The following is an 18,022-nucleotide window of genomic DNA, read 5'->3' on the forward strand; positions in this document are numbered from 1 at the left end:
GATTTCATGTATTTGATTTGCTACATTTAACACATCAATGAAAGACAACTGGAACCACCACTGACCACTGATCCTGGACCATCACTGTGCCCATCACAGGCACAGTTATCCTAAATACGTAACAGTTATCCTTAAATCCTCAGTGCCATCACTTGGGAAGCCCTTGTGTCCTATATTCCTCCCAAGTGTAATGATGGCACACCTCATGTGAAAAGATCTGCTGGTCCATTGAAGCCAGCTAATAAACACAAAGCCCAGCAATTCCTACTGCATACACCAGCCTCCCACATGTCCTGGAGAACTGGGGACTCAAAAAGGACCCTGGGAGCCGAGTCCTGCTCCGTGTCCTCATTTTTTGGTGCTGAACTCTACCATAATGTACAGCTCGCACTCAACCATCCCTGACAGGCCTCTTCCCAAACCCTCACAGAGTCCAGAGGGTGAACTTGTGTTTAACTGGCTTTTTGTTATTTTAATGTGGGAGGATTGTGACCTGAGCTTTGCCAGGGCTGGCAGAGCAGCTGCTCAGGCTGTCAGGGACCAGTCAGGAGCCTCAGATCCTCCGCTCACCCCATGGCTGCTCGCTGACACAGCGTCTGGCTTTGGCACCACTGTCTCATGGAGTCACGGGCTTGGCAGGATCCCCTTACACCATTTTAGAATTATGACAGAGATCACCGATCCCTTCGTCTTCAGGAGACGCCACAGCCTCCCCTGTTACTAACTGCCATCTCCCAAAGCGACACGCAGCAGGCTGGGCAAGCACACAAGGGCTTGGCTGCAAAGGCCACCAACACGTGGCCTTAAAATGACACTGTGGAGATTCAAATTAGATAGTTAGAAACCAAAAAAAAAAAATCACTTTTAGGGTGGTCAGGCATTGGGATAGATTGCCCAGGGAGGTGGTGGAGTGTCAGGACCCAGGACATGAGAAATGAAGAGCCCTAACTCTTTCTTCAAGCGCCAGGCTGGGAAAACAGACTTTGGAACTTTTCTCAGGGTCACTCTGACCAGCTAGAGATGCCGACACTGGAGGTGTTCAAGAGGCGTTTGGAGCTGGCACTGGGTGACATGGCTTAGAGTTTAAAGGCTACGGGGTCACTTGGGTTCACAGTTGGACACGATGACCTTAAAAGTCTCGTCGAACCTTGACCATTCTCTGATTCCATGACAGCATCACCACGGCCAGCATCTCCATCCCTCCACCGCCCTCATCTCCGTCCCTCCATCGCCTTCATCTCCATCCCTCCACGGCCCTCATCTCCATCCCTCCATCGTCCTCATCTCCATCCCTCCACGGCCCGCATCTCCATCCCTCCATCGTCCTCATCTCCGTCCCTCCATCGTCCTCATCTCCATCCCTCCACCGCCCTCCCCTTCCCGCCCGGGGGCGGCGCGCATTCCCGGCGCGCTCCCGCCCGTCCGCACGGCCCCGCACGGTCTCGCACGGTTCCGCCCGGTCCTTCCGCCGCCGCCGCCGCGCTGCGGGCGGAGCGGCGGGCCCGGGAGGCGGGTGGTGTGTCCGGCACGTCATATCAGCCGCCCGCCCGCCATTGGCTGCGCCGCCTCACCCGAGCGGGGCCGCGGCCGCCCGGGGCTGGCGCGGCGGCTCCCGCGCCCGGCGCTCGCGCCGCCCGGCGGGGAGGGGACGGGCGGGGACGGGCGGGGCGGCGGCGCGGAGCGGAGCGGAGCGGCGGGCCCGGCGCTGCCTGCGGCCGCGGGTAGGTCGGCGGCGGGTAACGTGACATCCGCGGCTCGGGGTTTATAAACCTTCCCCGGGGCGCGGGCTGGCGGAGCGCAGCCGGTAGGGAGGCGGCGGAGCGGCGCAGCTCCCCCAGCCCATCCCGAGGTGAGCGGGCGGCGGGACGCGGGGACAGACGGACGGGCCCGGGTAGGGGGCGAGCCCTGCCCCCGCGGGGGTCGCGGGCCGGGGTCCGTGTCCTCCCGTGGGGACGAGGCGGAGCAGCCCCGGGATCACCCCGCATCCCCCGGCGCCTCTAGAGCCCCGGCGGCGCTGGAGGATGCGGCGGAGGGAGGCGCCGGCCTGACCCGTTGCTGGGGGCTTTACTAGCGTGTGCGTCCGTGCGTGTGTTTCAGGTGTCCGGAGGAGCCAATGCCCAGGTTGGAGAGCTGCGCCTGGAGCTGTTCCGGCAGTGCCAGAGGAAGGCACAGGAGCCAGCTGGGGGGCACGGCGGCGGGGCTGGCCGCCAAGGTGGGCGAGATGCTGAGCTCCTCCGTGCCGAGCCCCTCGCTGCCGCTGGTGGGTCGCGCAGCTCGCAGCCCCAGCACCTCCAGCACCAGCAGCACCGCCAGCAGCACCAGCAGCACCTTGAACTGGAGTCAGCACCTGGTGCAGAGGAGCGTGGTGCTCTTCGTCGTGGGTGCTTTCATGGCCCTGGTGCTGAACTTGCTGCAGATCCAGCGGAATGTGACTTTGTTCCCTGACGAAGTGATTTCTACTCTCTTCTCCTCCGCCTGGTGGGTGCCGCCGTGCTGCGGCACAGCAGCAGGTGAGTCGCTGACCTCCACCGGTGATTTTGGGCTTTTCCTCATCCTCTCGTGGAGGAGAGGCGGTGGGGCTGAATGCGTGACCCGTGCGCGCGGGAGCCCCGCATTCCCATCCGGCAGCGAGTGATGCGAGCTCGGCTCCATCCCCGCGTGTCTCAGGGCCGGTTTTGAGCCGGTGCGCGGGTGAATCGGGGGGTGTCCCTGGCTGGAAGCGGGGCTCGGGCTCGGGGTGACCGCGGCGTTCCCGCCGCTCCCGGTGCCGCCCGCCCCGCGCGGGGCTCCCGCGCTGCCCCCGCCCCGCTCCGCCGCGTGTCGGCCCCGCCCCCCCCGCCGCCCATTGGCTGCCGCCGAACTGGTGAGTGGCGGGCGGCGCTCGCCATTGGCTGCGCCCGCGACTGGCCACGGGCTGGGCCACAACAAGGAAGTCACGTGCGGCGGCGCGCGCGGCCCTGTCACCGGCCCGGCCCCACAGAGCCCCAGCCGAGCCCTGTCACCGGCCCGGCCCCACAGAGCCCCCACAGAGCCCTGTCACCGGCCCGGACCCCACAGAGCCCCCACAGAGCCCTGTCACCGGCCCGGGCCCCACAGAGCCCCAGCCGAGCCCTGTCACCGGCCCGGGCCCCACAGAGCCCCCACAGAGCCCTGTCACCGGCCCGGACCCCACAGAGCCCCCACAGAGCCCTGTCACCGGCCCGGCCCCACAGAGCCCCAGCCGAGCCCTGTCACCGGCCCGGACCCCACAGAGCCCCAGCCGAGCCCTGTCACCGGCCTGACCCCGGGCCCCAACCGAGCCCTGTCACCAGCCCTTCTACTATAAATTCATTGCTAAGGCTTTGAATTTGTTCTCAAAGACAGTTGTACAAATGTGCTTGTGCTACTCCTACCAAAAAATCTAGAAGTGAGATGATTTATTATCTATCATCCAGTGACTTAAAATAACATGATGATGTTCTACCAGGCAATATATGGGGCATGATAATCAGTTTAAAAAGTGACCGGCCTGGCCCCCACCCCTGTCACCAGTGCCCCTTGCCCACTGCCCCTGCCAGCTGCCCTCTTGTTATCCCTTGCCCCTGTCACCTGTCTGTCCCCTGTCACCTGCCTGCCCCTTGCCTGCTGCCCCCATCACCTGCTTGCTCTCAGCACCTTGCCTGCTGCTCCTCTCACCTAACTGTGCCCTGTCACCTGCCTGGCCCCTGCCTGCTGTCCCTGCCTGTCACCTGCCTGTCCCTTGCCCACTGCTGGGCACAGAAGGCTCAGGCCATGGTGTGACTGTCACAGCAGCTGGCACATACTTCGTGGTTTATCATTCATAACCCCCCAGTCCATGTCTAGACAAAGTTTTGGTGAAGGGTTGGAGGATTAAAAAGAAGTTAAATTTTAGGAAATAAACCCATTGTAATGGTTTTTAATTTGCATTGAAAATACTTCAAACAACTCCTGCATATTTTTGTTTCATGCAGTTATGTGATGTCTGTTTGTATCACACAGTGAAGGGGGTATGAATGATGAACTGTAAACTCAAATTAATAATGAACTGTGTTCATTAATGGATGAACATTAAAGGATGAACATTAAGGGTTCATTAAAGGCTGGCCTGGGATATTCTCCAGTGAGAATTCTCATAGTCCTGTCACAGTTGGATTAAACTTTGGAATTTAGCTGTTACCATAAGGCAAGAGTCCTGGTAGCTGGCATCAGAGCAGTGAAGCTGTTTGAGAACACATCTGTCTTGGAATAGTATGTTCTGTAACCTTCTTAACATAGCATTTCTTACACTTAGGAGTTTAAGGGATTAAAAAAAGAGCAGGAAAGGAAATTAATTAATATAGAAGTTGCACTCAGTAAAAGCAGCATGTCTAACCCTGGAGTTGGTGACAACTCAGGGAGTTGCAATCCTTAGAAGAATGAAACTCTGGTATTCTTGCCAGCAACTGAGCTAACACTACCCAATGTTTTTCTTCTATCAACTTTCAGACTGATAAAGGCTGAAAAATGCTTTATAGAGATAAAAACTTTGTCTGGTTAATTGTGTGAGTATCTATTTTCCCCTGATATAAATAGACTGATGGCAGCTGCTTGTTTTAGTTTATCTCTGCTTCTGTTTGGTATCAAAATCCATCTGACATGGACAGGAGCCCTGGGCTGACTTACAGCCCAGCAGAAGGAGAGAAAGCAGCTCTGCTAATAAACTTTTAAGTCCATGCAAATATTTAATTCAGGGCCTGATTCACAGCTGATGAATCATGTTCATAAAGATGTCAGCCCTGCACGTGAGCAATGAACACAGATTCCACTCCTGGCAAAGCTTTTATTGTGCTTTGCTTTTATTGGTACAAGCCTTTGCTCAGGATGTCAAGTGACAAATCTCTTTAAACAAAAGGAGCTTCAAGTCAGATAACCTTAACAATGCAATATATATTTAAAGGTTCAAAGAGCTGGGCTTTTACTTCTTTAAAGTAGAAAAGGCAGGTGATAATTGTGTTTTTCTCATCAGGCTTACAGCAGTGTGATCAGCACCTCACTGCTTTCTCAAGCACTTTCATGCCAAGCTAATATTTAGCAATATTGGAGTAATCCTTGCCTGGCAGCTGGTGCAAGTGTTGTTCCTTCTCTTGCAGCTGTGGTTGGCCTGCTGTACCCCTGCATCGACAGCCACCTCGGGGAGCCCCACAAGTTCAAGCGGGAGTGGGCCAGCGTCATGCGCTGCATCGCCGTCTTCGTGGGCATCAACCACGCCAGTGCTGTATCCTTCAGTAGGCTTGCTCTGGGCTCAGCAGACTGGCTCTGCCACTCTCTGGGGTCTGGGGGAGGATTGCCAAGATAAGGGTGGTGCTGCTGGAAGAGAAGGTCTGCGATATAGGAATGTGCCCCCTGTTGACGGAGTGACAAAACTCTCCTTTCTCTCCTAAAACAGGAAAAAAAAGCCCAGAAGTTTCTCTCCTCAATGAGGCAAAAAAGGCTCCTCATAGGACCTGAGGGGCTTCACCTCAAACTTAAGGATAGCAAATTGGATAGGAGCCAAAAAGTCCTGCCTAAGCAATTCACTAGAAAAAGAAGAGAGCAAAGGAACCAATGGCTTTTGTGGGGTGTTTTACCAAGAGCAAGAACCTCTTGCACCCGGCTTTGGGTTTTCTCTGTAAAGAATTTTGTTACTTTGCCTTTTATTAAAACTTTCTGTTTCCAATGCTGCCACAGAAGCCATCCACCTGAATTTATGCCTTCTAAGGTAGCTGAGCTATCTTGGGTGGGATGTAAATCTCCAAGAGCTTATAAGACTGGCTTGAAGAGACCATATATCACTGTGAGACCTGCTGTAGGCTGCAGTGGCTACTGTAAGATGTGTAACACAGCTCACTGATATTGAGGTATGTCTTCTATAACTGCAAGCATAACAGTGTAAGCTGTGTTGTTTTAATCTACATCTTGTCTACATCTAAAAGTTAACACAACTAACTAGTGATGTGCTAGTGAGAAGCACAAAATAAAAGTGTTCTTTATATTAAAAATATGGTGGCGTGAGCAGAAAACCTGGGTAATCCGGCTCACTTAGGTTACTTGAGACAAAAATCCATCAAAGTTAAATGTTTCAAAATGTAGCCTATTCTCTAGATGCTCAGTGTGACAAAAATTGATGTTGACTTTGCAGTCATGCTCCAGTCAGAGTTAACAAGGGCTATGATTGCTTGGCAGGTCTGAAAACCAAATCCTAAAATGTATTGTGTTTAAAGACAGAGAGTTGTGCTCGCTTGTTCCGTTTTGGCCACAGGATGTCTACAGACTTAAAAAGCACTGTCCTTAACATCTTTTTCCAGAAATTAGATTTTGCAAACAACATCCAGCTGTCCCTGACTCTGGCAGCCTTATCACTGGGGCTTTGGTGGACATTTGATCGTTCAAGAAGTGGTCTCGGACTTGGAATAACAATAGCCTTTGTAGCAACACTGATAACCCAGTTTCTTGTATATAATGGTGTTTATCAGTAAGTTAGCTGCTAAAATACTATTTCAATTCTCTTGTCTTAACTAAAAGCATGGGTGCACATGAACTGGAATTTAGTTGTTAATATCTTTAGCACATTTTTGTAAGAAGATGTTTTTGTTTGTGTAAGGTAGTGGTCCAGTTGTTCCAAATGCCCAGACTGTGAACTGTGGGTGGAAGGTGGGGAGCACTGGGATTGGGATGTGTGGTGAAATGGTAACACCTCAGAAAACTGAACTTCTGCTGGCTCTCAGCAGAGTGAATTTCTAAACTTTACTGGCTAGAACAAGGGCATTTAGAAGCTTGTGAAGTTTACAGACTTGATTTGGTCTCCCAAATTAAGAGTTTCTATCCCCACTGTTACTGCCTTTTTTTGGGTTTTGTTTTTTTTTTTTTTGGGGGGGGGGGGTTTTGGGGTTTTTTTTTGTTTTGTTTTTTGTTTAAGCCCAGGGGAGAGAGTTCTGTAGCATCTGGTTAAGAGCATGTAAGATGATGAAAATTACTTGTCTCTAACTTTCTAACTTGTTCCCTTTTCTTCACTAGGTATACATCCCCAGATTTCCTTTACATTCGTTCTTGGCTTCCATGTATATTTTTCTCAGGAGGTGTGACTGTAGGAAACATAGGACGCCAGCTGGCTATGGTAATTACTGCATAATTAGTAGTTTCCTTAACAATCCAAATGCCTTCCATTGTTGTTAGTCCAAGAATAAACTATGCCTTGAAGGGTATGACTCACAAACTGTCAGAGTTAAATAGATGTATTCCTAAGAGCTGAGCTGTAAGCAGACAACCTGTGTTGCCAGTAGAGTGGGTATTGTCTTAGTAAGTGTTTGAATGTCTTTTGTATTTAACTTTTTCCAGTGGCAGCCAAAATAAGACTGGAATCAGTACATTGCTCCTGCTCCATCAGTATTTATAATTAACATTTAGGGTAGCTGGAGAACTGAGACACTGCTGGGCTTTCTCTAATTATTCATGCACAAAAGTATATATAGGGAAATGTCCCTATATAGCATCAAATTCCACTGCTCCAAAATCAAATATTCTCTTGCTGGTTACTTCAGACATGATTCAAGTATCACTCCATATATAAAAGGATAATATAAATTGCTGTCTTGTTTGCCAGGTTCTTAAGGAATTATTTCCTTGTGGCACACTGAAGAGTAAACGTGGCTGTGTGTTTGCACATCAGCCTAAGGCTTGGTTGTGAAAGGTGTTCTGACACTGATGGATAATAATAATTAATATTATGTTGATTTAACTTCTGTCTTCCTTGCTATGCAAGTCCTGTATCCTGGAAAACACCCTTCAAGTTAACTTTCGTAAGGCTGCTGTGGTTTAGGTGCCTTCAATTTTTACTGGAGGGCATTTGAGGATTTTTAAACCACAAGTTCACCACTCCCCTTTCAAATCTCACTGATGCATGCAATCAGCATTTGGGTTTATTTAGGACTACATGTATGGAGGGAAGAGGCAGCATAATTTCTCTTTTTAAATTTGCCACTCACATCAAGTGGAAACCATACATTAACTGAATTCTGTTGAAGCTTTGGTATTGCAGCAGAGTCTCAAAATAAAATTATAGTTGGTTTTATGCTACAGTTCTGTATTTCACACAGTGCTTTCCAGTTGCTCTGCTGCTCCTGTTAGAAAGCAAAGGAAGGCAGCCTTATAGAAAGAGCTAAAATGAATTTAGACACATAGAACTTTTTTCCTTTACTATTCATCTCACCTGAGTGTAGTTAAAATCAGCCTGGAACCTGCCTGCCGCTTTCCTGTCAATCTTGTCATCTTTCTTATAAAGAAAGTGGAAAGTTGGCAATGCAGAGTTTTTCATTCTGGTTATTTAGAGGTGTGTTCTCATGTGTTTTACATTGCCATTACTTAGTCAGGGAAAATTTGGGGAAGTGCAGCATTTTCATAGGAAGACTTCTACAAGTCATTGTGTAGCACTGTGTGCTGGAATTCCCAAGAAGTAGAGTCTGTAATCCAGTCAACCACATCTTTCTTCATCTTTCTTCTATAGAGGTAATTCAGCAGTCCCAGTCTGTTTTGTCAGCCATTGTGGTTGTGGCAGGAAGATGGAATGTAGCAATTTTTTAACCCATACTTGAATTAAACAGTTATTTCTCTGGCTATATTGTGCTGCAGCCCCTGAGCTGTTTGATGCATGTGACAGATATTTCCAGAGTAGAAGGGGGCACCTGTGGAAATTAATGAAGTAAAGTTGCTTTGCTTCTTCCTCAGCCCCTGTCTAGATTTTCCAGTTAGAAATGAAAAGTGAAATGAAAAGTGTCCCTGAGACCTCTCCTCCCATGCTGATAAATGTTAGCTGGGAGATCCTTGCTGCTTTCCAGTCACTGGATTTCAAGGGAGCTCCCAAAGTGTAGTGTGACCTTTCAGCAGACTTGCTGTTAGCAGAGACTTTGGGGTTTTGTTTGGCTTGTTGGGATTTCTTTGCCACCAGCTTGAGGATGAAGTCCAGTGTTTTCTTTTAGTAGGTTTTATAGCAAAAGAAGATGTGAAGATGCTGCTGCTGCCATCAGTTCTTTCTGCTCATTCTGACACCTAGAGTTGCTCAGTCAGTGCTCATCAGCTGGGTTAAGTGGGTGGCAACACTTCATTTTTGAGCTGTAACCATCTTTCTCAGCATCTGACAAATTAGTGTGGTATTCAGAACTTGGGCCTCACAAATATCTATTGTGTACTAGTGCTAGAGGCTGGAGAACTGAGAATGCATTCAGTACTTGAAAATATATTTGCATTTTGACCTCAGAAAGATAACAAGTTACAAGCTTTGTTTCAAAGAAAAATGGGTTAAATATCTTGTAGTGACATATTGCTGCATTCCATACTAGAAAAGAGAGTTAGGAAGAAATGAGTAAGTCTCTGATACCAGGCTTTGACTGGAAAATGAAGTAGCTTGTGGTTAAAGGCGGTTTGAAAAAGGGCTGTTTAAACTGAATTAATGTCAGTTAAATGAAGCATTGAGTGCCTTCTGCTAAGAAATAAACTGAGATAGAGAGGAGAGATAACAAAGTCTTATAGAAAGAAATGCAATTGGCAGATGGATTTTTCAGAGGCACTGATTGAGGCAACAAACACCCATAGTGATTTTTTTTTTTGTCCACAGTTAGGGAGCACGTCCTTGTTAAGCTTTTAAAATAAGCCATGCTCTCTAGGTCATTGCCAGCCTAACTGGAGTTACTTTACTATTTAATAATTGAAAATACTGCATAATGTAGTCACTTATCAGATGGCATTAAAACCTAACGTGTTTGATGGTTTTTATCCATAGGGTATTCCAGAGAAACCACACAATGACTAAGCCTTTGAAGAAGAATACCCGGTGCCAGTGTGAAAGCAACTTTATGAAGATGTGTTCCTTTCTAAAATTGAAGATTATTTAGAAGAAATAATCTCTTTATGGGCTCACTGCACAAATGACTTGTGGGGGAAAAAAATTTATCCACTCTTAGAGTAGCCAAGTGAAATTAACTGCTTATCTTGAAATCTTACCCCAATTTACCACATAAGCATTTGCATATGGCTGTTCTCTGGAAGAGTTTAACACCAAGTGCATACAACTGTTCAGGCTAAGTGGCAGTTTTCCAAGTATTAGATTCCACTGTAAGTTATTGAATCAGCTGCCATGTTTTAAAGCCTTGAAACTGAAATTTAATTACAAGCTCTTGTATCAGTGCCCAAAGGAAGTAGATCGATGGTGCTTAACAATGATGAAGTAAGGTTCAATAGGAATAGTATTTATCCAAGTCTTTAAAAAATAGGGTTATTTAAAAATAAGAGTGATCAAAACAGATTAAAGGCATTGCACTAATGCTTTTAGGAGTCTTATGAAGGAATCATGCCCTTTCTTGTAATGCTGCATTAAGTTTCTGTCTTTGACGGTGGAGAGGGTTTGGGGATGACAGGTTGAAAGCCCTAGTTTGGAATTTCTAAATTACTTCAGTATGAGAAGTAAGCACAGGAGACAATCTTGTTCAAATGTGAACCTTTATCAAGAGATTCCAACTGGAAATTTCATTACTCCTGAGGCTTGCAGTTAGATTTGCAAGAATCAAGCTCTGGCCACAATTCAGTAAGAAATCTCTGTGTGTGTGACTGTGCCTGCTTAATAATAGACCTTGCTTCAGTGTCTCACCAAAGGACATCTTAAATATCTCAAATGTCTGATGTCACTGAAAAACCATGCATTCCATGTCAGTGCTTGGCCATTTAGCACGTGCCTCCAAGTTCTTTGATTTGTCATTTCCTCCTAGAGCTGTCCTTTGAATCTGTGTTTGGACTGAAATGATGAGAAACAGAATTGGGCCTCAAATGTGATTTAAACTGTATGTGAAGAACAGCAAACAGCTTGTGTTCTCAGTTCAGTTTCTGAAAGAGATCACTACTTGTTTTTACACAACCCTATAGAACTTGCAATCTGTGATTGCCTTCTTAAAAACAAAAAGTGCTTATGTCACTACATTAAACATTTGGTGTTTCTTAATACATAGTTCTGGTGAGCACAACGTATTCATTTGATAGCTTAGGCCACAGGAGACCTAAATAGCAAGTATTAGGTCTTAAAAGTTGAAGTGCAATGTACAGTAAGTCTGAGCCTCGAGTTCTCTTCAATATCGATCATTTCTTATGAGAGATTCAAGAGAAAAGGGTTCTGAGTTCATTTCAATGCTGCATGGAGTCAAATGGAGCAATAATTTATTTAACTAGTAAAGCTAGTTTTGTTGTATCTTACATTGAACCCAAATTTTTAGAAATACTCCCAATTTTGTGGTTATGGTGTACTTGTAAACTTTTATGGATTTGCCTTTTTGTATTATGCAATTTTTTTTTTTGTTGTGTTCTTTTCCAATCTTACATGGCTTCAGTTATAGTTAGAGGCTTCAGTTAAAGGTTGAACCATCAAAACAGAAGTTGAGGTGAGGTTTCTGTTCTGGCTTTTTTCACTCTTCTAAGGGAATGCTAGCAACAAAAGTTTAGCACAAAGTCTATACTACAGAGCAGACCCCAATTCTAACCTTACTTTGGTGTAAATCAAAAGTAATTGCATTGATATAAGATCCATCCTCAAATGTTCAAAACCTAAATAGTGAAATTTTATAGAACTACTTGAAGAGATTGGGACAGGTTCAGCTCAACTGTTTAAGGAGCTGCTGCCTTGCTGGAGATAGAGCTTTGTAACCATCTTGAAACCCTTTTCAAAATGTTATGAAACCAGATGTGAGTAAAGCTGGCAGTGATCTCTATGGATATTTGAGAGAGAAGTATCTCAGATTTATTTATAAAGACTGAAACTAAATCTGTACCTGTTAGAAATAATACAGCCAAAAACATAAGTCAAAAGTTCGTTTGTTGCCAATACTTCTGAGTATCTTAACCAAAGTGATTTAAGTTTGGAAGAGGTGGGGAGGGGAGTGAAGGAAATTTGCACTATTCTGAATTTGAACACTTAAATTCTCATTCTTACTGGTAAGTTTTCAGCGGTGTGTTTGGTTTTACACTTTTTTTACTATTAAAGTTTTAAGATCAAACCATGTTTGCCTTGGACTCTCTGTGCTGGCATTATGCAGGAATCTTTCTTGAAAAGGACAGTTGTTATGGTTGCATAACAAATATTCAGTCATGCATATGCAGTGGTTTAAAAAAAAAAAAAAATCCTAAACTGAACTTGGCAAGATCAGCTTCAGCAGGGGTTGTACAGTTGAAGAAAAACAGCCTTGCTATTGTATAGCAGGAAAGCAGAGTAAGTGTGTCATGGTTTTGTGCCTTAAAGTACACAGTCTTCCTGCCATTGTCTTCCAAAATGCTGAAATTCATAATCTGAAACAAAATATGGAGGGGGCAGGGTAAGCATGCAAATTCCTGCTGTGGTTTGGTTGTGTGCAGCAGTGGTTACTGAAGTCTGAAGCTCTTGAAGAGTGCAAGCTAAGAATGAGCTGCTAAGTGTAAGCAGCTCTAATAGCAGCTCACAAATTTAGACCAAAAGTCTTCAATTTTACTGCACTTAAATGCCTATTTTAGACTTCTAGAAGTTGCTGCATTTTCAGTGGAAATGTAGAATGACTTTTTGGTCAATTTTCAGTTGCTTAGCTGAAGAAACCTTCATTAGGCAGGTTAACTGCCTTTCTTAACTTAAAATTTCTTAACTATTTTAGCTTGAATAGCCTGTGTTTAACTTCAGTGTAGCAGCTGAGGAGGTGTTATCAGCTCCAATCTGATGGTCCATGTTCTCCAGGTACATTGATTTCCCTGAAATTGCACTCAAATTTTGTGAAAAGGAATTAAATACATGTTTTTATGTATGTGAATACGCACATATATATATATACATATATATATATATATATACATACATACATATATATATAAATGTTGTGAGACACAGCCTGGTCTTGGAGAACTAAAGCATGATGGTCTCCTTTTGAGTCAGGAACAGGTGTACAAAGTTTATAAAGGAAAAAAAAAACTGCTCTTCCCAGCAAGTGGGATGATTTGACGTGTGCATATTCCTGCAGATCCATCCTGTGGCTTGTGCAGCCTTTGGTTTTAATCATGGGGATTTGCAGGTGCTAAATTAGCCACAGGAGGGCCCATGGTCTGTTCTCTGAATGCAGCAGGAACATATTGAGATGAATAATGAAATTAGGTCTCAATTGCCTTTACTGCACATCAGAGTAGCTCCAAAATTCATGAGAACAAAGCATTACATGCTTGATTAATTGAACAAAGCATATAGGTGAGAGCTGTGGGTGATAGCGGGTTCTTTCAGCTGAAAGGCCAAGAAGGGCTCCTGTAGGTAGATAAAGATGATCTTTCTGGCCAGTGAAATACCACAGGAGCTGCCCCATGCATAGTTTGGAGTCATCATGTGTTTAAATTCTTACATTGTGCATTGATAACGTTGTGCCTTCATGGGCTGCAAATGGGGACAGATGAATTTCATATTCCATAAAGCCTCATATGAGGCTGGCTGTGTGACAAGAGAGTCTGTAGATTGTGATGGCGCTTCTGGCCTGCTCCAGTTAACTTTCAAACACAGAATTCAAAGTACATACAATAATTCCTATAAATAATGCATTACTACCCAAAAACACATAAAAGGTCAGAGCTTTGCTGAATTTTAGTCAGTGAATTCTTTTATTCAGCTGCAAATTATGCCTTCTCTATTTCATTGTCTTCTTTGTGTGTTCAGTAGCTTGACTGCTATTACACTTTTATTAAATATCAGAGAAGTGCTACAGAGGTTACATGAACTTGCTGTTTTCTAAGAATTAAAACATCAGCTGCAATTCAGCAGAAATTCAACACAGCTGCAGCATTTTCTCCCAGCTCAGTAGCTGGCATGGGGCTCCCTCTGGCAGCCAGGTGAGTGTCCCTTGGGTTGGGGCTGGGAAGGGGAGGCTCTGTGTCTCACACTCATATAAATGCACAAGGAGTTCATCCTTTTCAAGGTGTCTTAGGGTAGAGGCCAAAAAATGGAAATAAATTAGCCTGGGTTCAGAGGTGAGTCAAGATCACATCCAGTGACAGAAGGGCTCACTGAGATGCTCCTGGGGAAATATAAGTTGTTCACATGTGACTATGGAGTTCTTTAAGACAGAAGGGCTTCGGAAATTCTGGCTGCATTTTGAGTTTCATGACACTGGAGAGATCATGGAATCATAAAAATGTTTGGGGTGGGACCTTAAGGACCATCTGGTTCTAACTCCCCCTCTGCCATGGCAGAGATGTCCCAGGTTGCTCCAAGCCCCGTCCAGCCTGGCCCTGAGCACTGCCAGGGATGGGGCATCCACAGCTTCTCTGAGCAAGCTGTGCTAGATAAAATCACCAAGCACACAGTTTGGGTCAGCTGGAGCACTTGTTACCACCCTGACATGCACTGACCTTTGAAAAGTGCTCCAAGTTGTCTGACAGTGCAATGCTTCACCTCTTCAAACACCTAAACCACTCTTTTTTATAAAAATGAAATGAGAAATTTCAATTTCCAAATGTTCTTCCCCGTTATTTTAATGTTGCAGAAATATATAAGAATATGTTGGTGTAGGAATTATCTTTTGTTTTAATAAATCTGCATTTTTTGGCCCAATAAAAAGGTTTTTCAAAAAATTTCTGATCACTTTAGGTATCACCTTGCTTATGCACCACCCTCATCAATCTTTTATTTTCTGGCCCAGGGTAATCACTTTCTTCTTTCTTCCTGTCCTTTGTTGTTTAAACTTCTCTAGGCTTCATACTCCATCATCTTTCAGACCTCATCTTCCTCTCTGCCACCCCAATAGGGGCTTGAAAGGCAGCAGGTCCATGTACTGGATCTGCAGTCTGCATGCTGCCCTGTCTGCACCTTTTCATTCTCAGATGTTACTCAGAACTTATTCAAGGATTGGGATTTTTTTCCTGTTTTCTTGCCTGTTTCTGTCAGAAACTCTTTCTACAATAAAAAGTCAGCCTGCTGGAAGGACCAGCATCCCCATCTCAGCACCTGGGGGAGCAAGCAAGGAGCTGTGCTGTTCTGCAGAGCTCTGCCTTGTTCTGACAATTCCATTTGGGGAGGTGAAGTTTTATGTTTAAAACAATCAAAACAATCCAAACAAACCCACGTTTTCCTCACCTGGCTCAGAAGAGCAGCTTTGCAGTGCCAGCTGTGTCACTGCCATGTGGCACTGGAGGCTGCAGGGGTTTTGAGCAGCAGCACCTGGAGGTGGGATAGCTCTGCATCCTAGAAGCCATCACTCAGGTTTTAATACCTGTGTTACAAAAAAAACCCAGCTGCTGATGAGTTTAATGTTGGGCATCACTTGAACAGATGTCATCCAAAAGCAAGAGAAGCTGTCTGTGATCCCTGATCACCCCTGGTGTGCAGCTGATGGCCCAGGCTGGAGGGGTCTGAGCTGCTGAGCTCTTGCACCAGGACCCTGTAGCACAGAGCCTGGGCACTGTGTGGGGCTGTGCTGCAGGGATGAGCTGCTGGATCTGATTTCTCCAGGAAATCTGCTGCTCCTGGGCTGCTGGAAGAGGTGACATGAACTGATGAAAGAAGAAGGTGCAACACATCCCTGCCAGCATCGATCAAACCACTCCAAATTTTGCCCTGCAAGGATCAGACAGCATAGTCCAGAAATCTCTGGAGATGCAGAGCTTGGGCTAAAGAAAAATCCCCAGGAATACATACCCTGCTGACATACCCAGCTCTAGCAACATAAACAGGGCAAAAATCAAAACTCCAGGGGCTCTTTGGGCAGCAGAGACCTTGTCCAGACAAGCAGAGCTGATTTATTTCTGTGCAGAGCTCTGCAGCAGGGAAATTCTTTGCAACATTTCTCCTTGCTTGGCTGCAGCACACAGACAGTGCAGTCAGTGACATCCTCACCCCAGAAAGGATTCAAACACAGCTGAGCTGAGCTGCAGCACAGGTGAAGCCAGTGTGGCTGGAGATGTGCTGAGCATCACGAGCAGCTCCAGGGCTGGAGCTCTGCTCCCAGCCATAGCAGGGCTGCAGAGACTGTCACTGCTGAGGGCTGGAGGTCAGACATGAATAATCCTCCTACCAAACCTCCCACAGGTCACCTTCCAAGCACCTTGCTGGAACAGTTGAGTAAGAGTGAATAAAACATCAGCAAAAGAGCCACACTCAGTTGTAAGCACCTGAGTTATCAGCTGAATGGGAGAATATAGTAATGGTGTCTAACAGCATAACCAATCCTGATCAGTTTACTCAGAATTTTACTCAGAATTTTAGCAATTGTTTGGTCTTTTCATGCAAAGCAAACACCTGGTATCACCAGGGCAGATCCTGCCACCACTGTTTAGCTTTTATTCCACCTGTACTCCCACAACTTGTGGTGCTGGTGGGATGGGAGTCCTACCACAGCACAAATGAGTCTGTACTTGACACAGATTGAAGGTACAACCGGGGGATTCGTGATTCTCTTGGTGGAACTCAGCTGCAAAGGATAAACATTCCCATAATTGGAGACACCACAGGATATTCAAAGGCACCCCTATAGACTGGTGGATTTGGCACAGGAGACACACAGCCTCCAAAAGTGGCAGCTGAAGACCACAGAGAAGATGTGAGACATCTCAGAATCACAGGATCACTTTCACTGGTATTACATTTAAGGTCATAGAGTCCTGCTGGTAACCCAGCACTGCCAAGTCCATCACTTGAATCCTGCCCCTAAGTGCCTCATCTACACATCTCATAGAGACCTCCAGGGATGGTGACTCCATCATTGCCCTGGGCAGCCTGTTCCACTGCTTGACAACCCTTAAGGAAAAGAAATTTTTCCTAATATCCAATCTAAACTTCCTCTGACTTCACTTGAGGCTGCTTCCTCTCATCCCAAACAAAACAGCCGGAGGCTCAAGGTTTGAACCCCACCTTCAGTCTCCACTAATATGGGAACAAAAGACATCCATCGATGCTTATGATGAGAAAAACTAGGGTTTGGGCGTTTTTCCCAACAATCAAACATTGGAAGGAGACCATGAAGCCAGCAATGCTCAGGTACCTCAGCATCATCACACCCACAACTCATTGTCATGGGAAGGATCACTCTCCTGGAAGGTGCAGCCAGGTGATGGAAGTTTGAATGCAAAGTTCTGAGGTCAATGGAACAAGTACCTCCCACAGGAGCTGGTGAATAATTCCCATCAGATCTGCAGTGGGATTTGGGGAAGGAGCAGCTGCATTTGTCTGCCTGCTCCTTGGGCATGTTCCACCTGCTTAATTGAAGGCAGGTCCAAGTGAGCCATCTGTTGACCTGGTTGAGGAATCAGAGCTTCCCACTAATTTAAAGATAATTCTTACAGGTTATTAAAGGCCTAGAAGGAAAGGAGAGATGGATAAAAAACAACAGTAAGAAGCTTTGCCTCAGAGGCACAGGTAATATCTGTAACAGCTGCTCCACCCTATGCCTTAGCTAATTGTTAAATGAATCACCCTGGCAAAAGAAGCATTAATAAAGGGAAGCGAAGACTGAACATCTGGAAAATAATATGAAAGGGAAGAATTTTCATATTTTGGAACTCCTTGCTGGGTGGGAACTGCTTGGGGAGACAGCTCTAATTGCTTGTCTGAGAGAATGAAAAGCGAATCTATTCCCAGTCTGAAATCAGCCCAGTCATTGTGAATTCCTGTCTGCTCTCCTGTCCCAGTGCCACAACTCTTAGAGGGGGCCCTGACCTGCAAATAACAGACAAACTCTTCATCTTCTGCTTCTTGGCCAGACAGCAATGTGCACCACAAAGGCAGGGGGAGCAGCAGCCTCCTCAGGAGCTGGGTCCAAGCTCAGAAGCTGTGCAAGATGCAGGATCAAAATAAGTTTATTCTGGAGTCACCAGCCAGTCTTGGTGCTGCTGGGTGGTTACTATTTGATTAACCAGCTTCCTGCCTGAGGCTGTCAGGCTTTCCTGGCAATGACTATGGGCCAGGAGAGGAGAACACCAGGCCTGCTGCTGCTTGTGCTTTGCAATTCTTTGCTGGATACAGAGAGCTAGAGACATG

The 18,022-nt window shown here is 46.1% G+C and overlaps 1 protein-coding gene across 2 annotated transcripts; it reads left to right on the forward strand.

Annotated features, from left to right (window-relative positions):
* Nucleotides 1-1,666: 1,666 nt before the first annotated feature.
* INSIG1 (insulin induced gene 1) lies at nt 1,667-12,050 on the forward strand. 2 transcript variants are annotated; one of them, XM_059468996.1, is made up of 6 exons: nt 1,667-1,721; nt 2,098-2,510; nt 5,130-5,254; nt 6,324-6,490; nt 7,033-7,132; nt 9,791-12,050. In XM_059468996.1, exons 2-6 carry the CDS (start codon nt 2,114-2,116, stop codon nt 9,818-9,820), a joined length of 819 nt encoding a protein of 272 aa, XP_059324979.1. In that variant the 5' UTR covers nt 1,667-1,721; nt 2,098-2,113; the 3' UTR covers nt 9,821-12,050. The 2 variants fall into 2 exon arrangements, with proteins under 2 accessions (XP_059324979.1, XP_059324973.1); XM_059468990.1 differs by lacking the exon at nt 1,667-1,721 and adding an exon at nt 1,727-1,849.
* The last annotated feature ends 5,972 nt before the right edge of the window (nt 12,051-18,022 follow it).

The sequence above is a fragment of the Ammospiza nelsoni genome, chromosome 1 (genome assembly GCF_027579445.1).
Source record: "Ammospiza nelsoni isolate bAmmNel1 chromosome 1, bAmmNel1.pri, whole genome shotgun sequence".
NCBI lineage: Eukaryota > Metazoa > Chordata > Aves > Passeriformes > Passerellidae > Ammospiza > Ammospiza nelsoni.

Excerpts from the sequence above, each read along its gene's own strand:
- INSIG1 (XM_059468996.1), top strand. The coding sequence starts at position 2,114 with ATGCCCAGGTTGGAGAGCTGCGCCTGGAGCTGTTCCGGCAGTGCCAGA. Across the intron at positions 2,511-5,129 it reads GTGCTGCGGCACAGCAGCAG|CTGTGGTTGGCCTGCTGTAC; the intron begins GTGAGTCGCTGA and ends CTTCTCTTGCAG. Across the intron at positions 6,491-7,032 it reads GTATATAATGGTGTTTATCA|GTATACATCCCCAGATTTCC; the intron begins GTAAGTTAGCTG and ends TTTCTTCACTAG.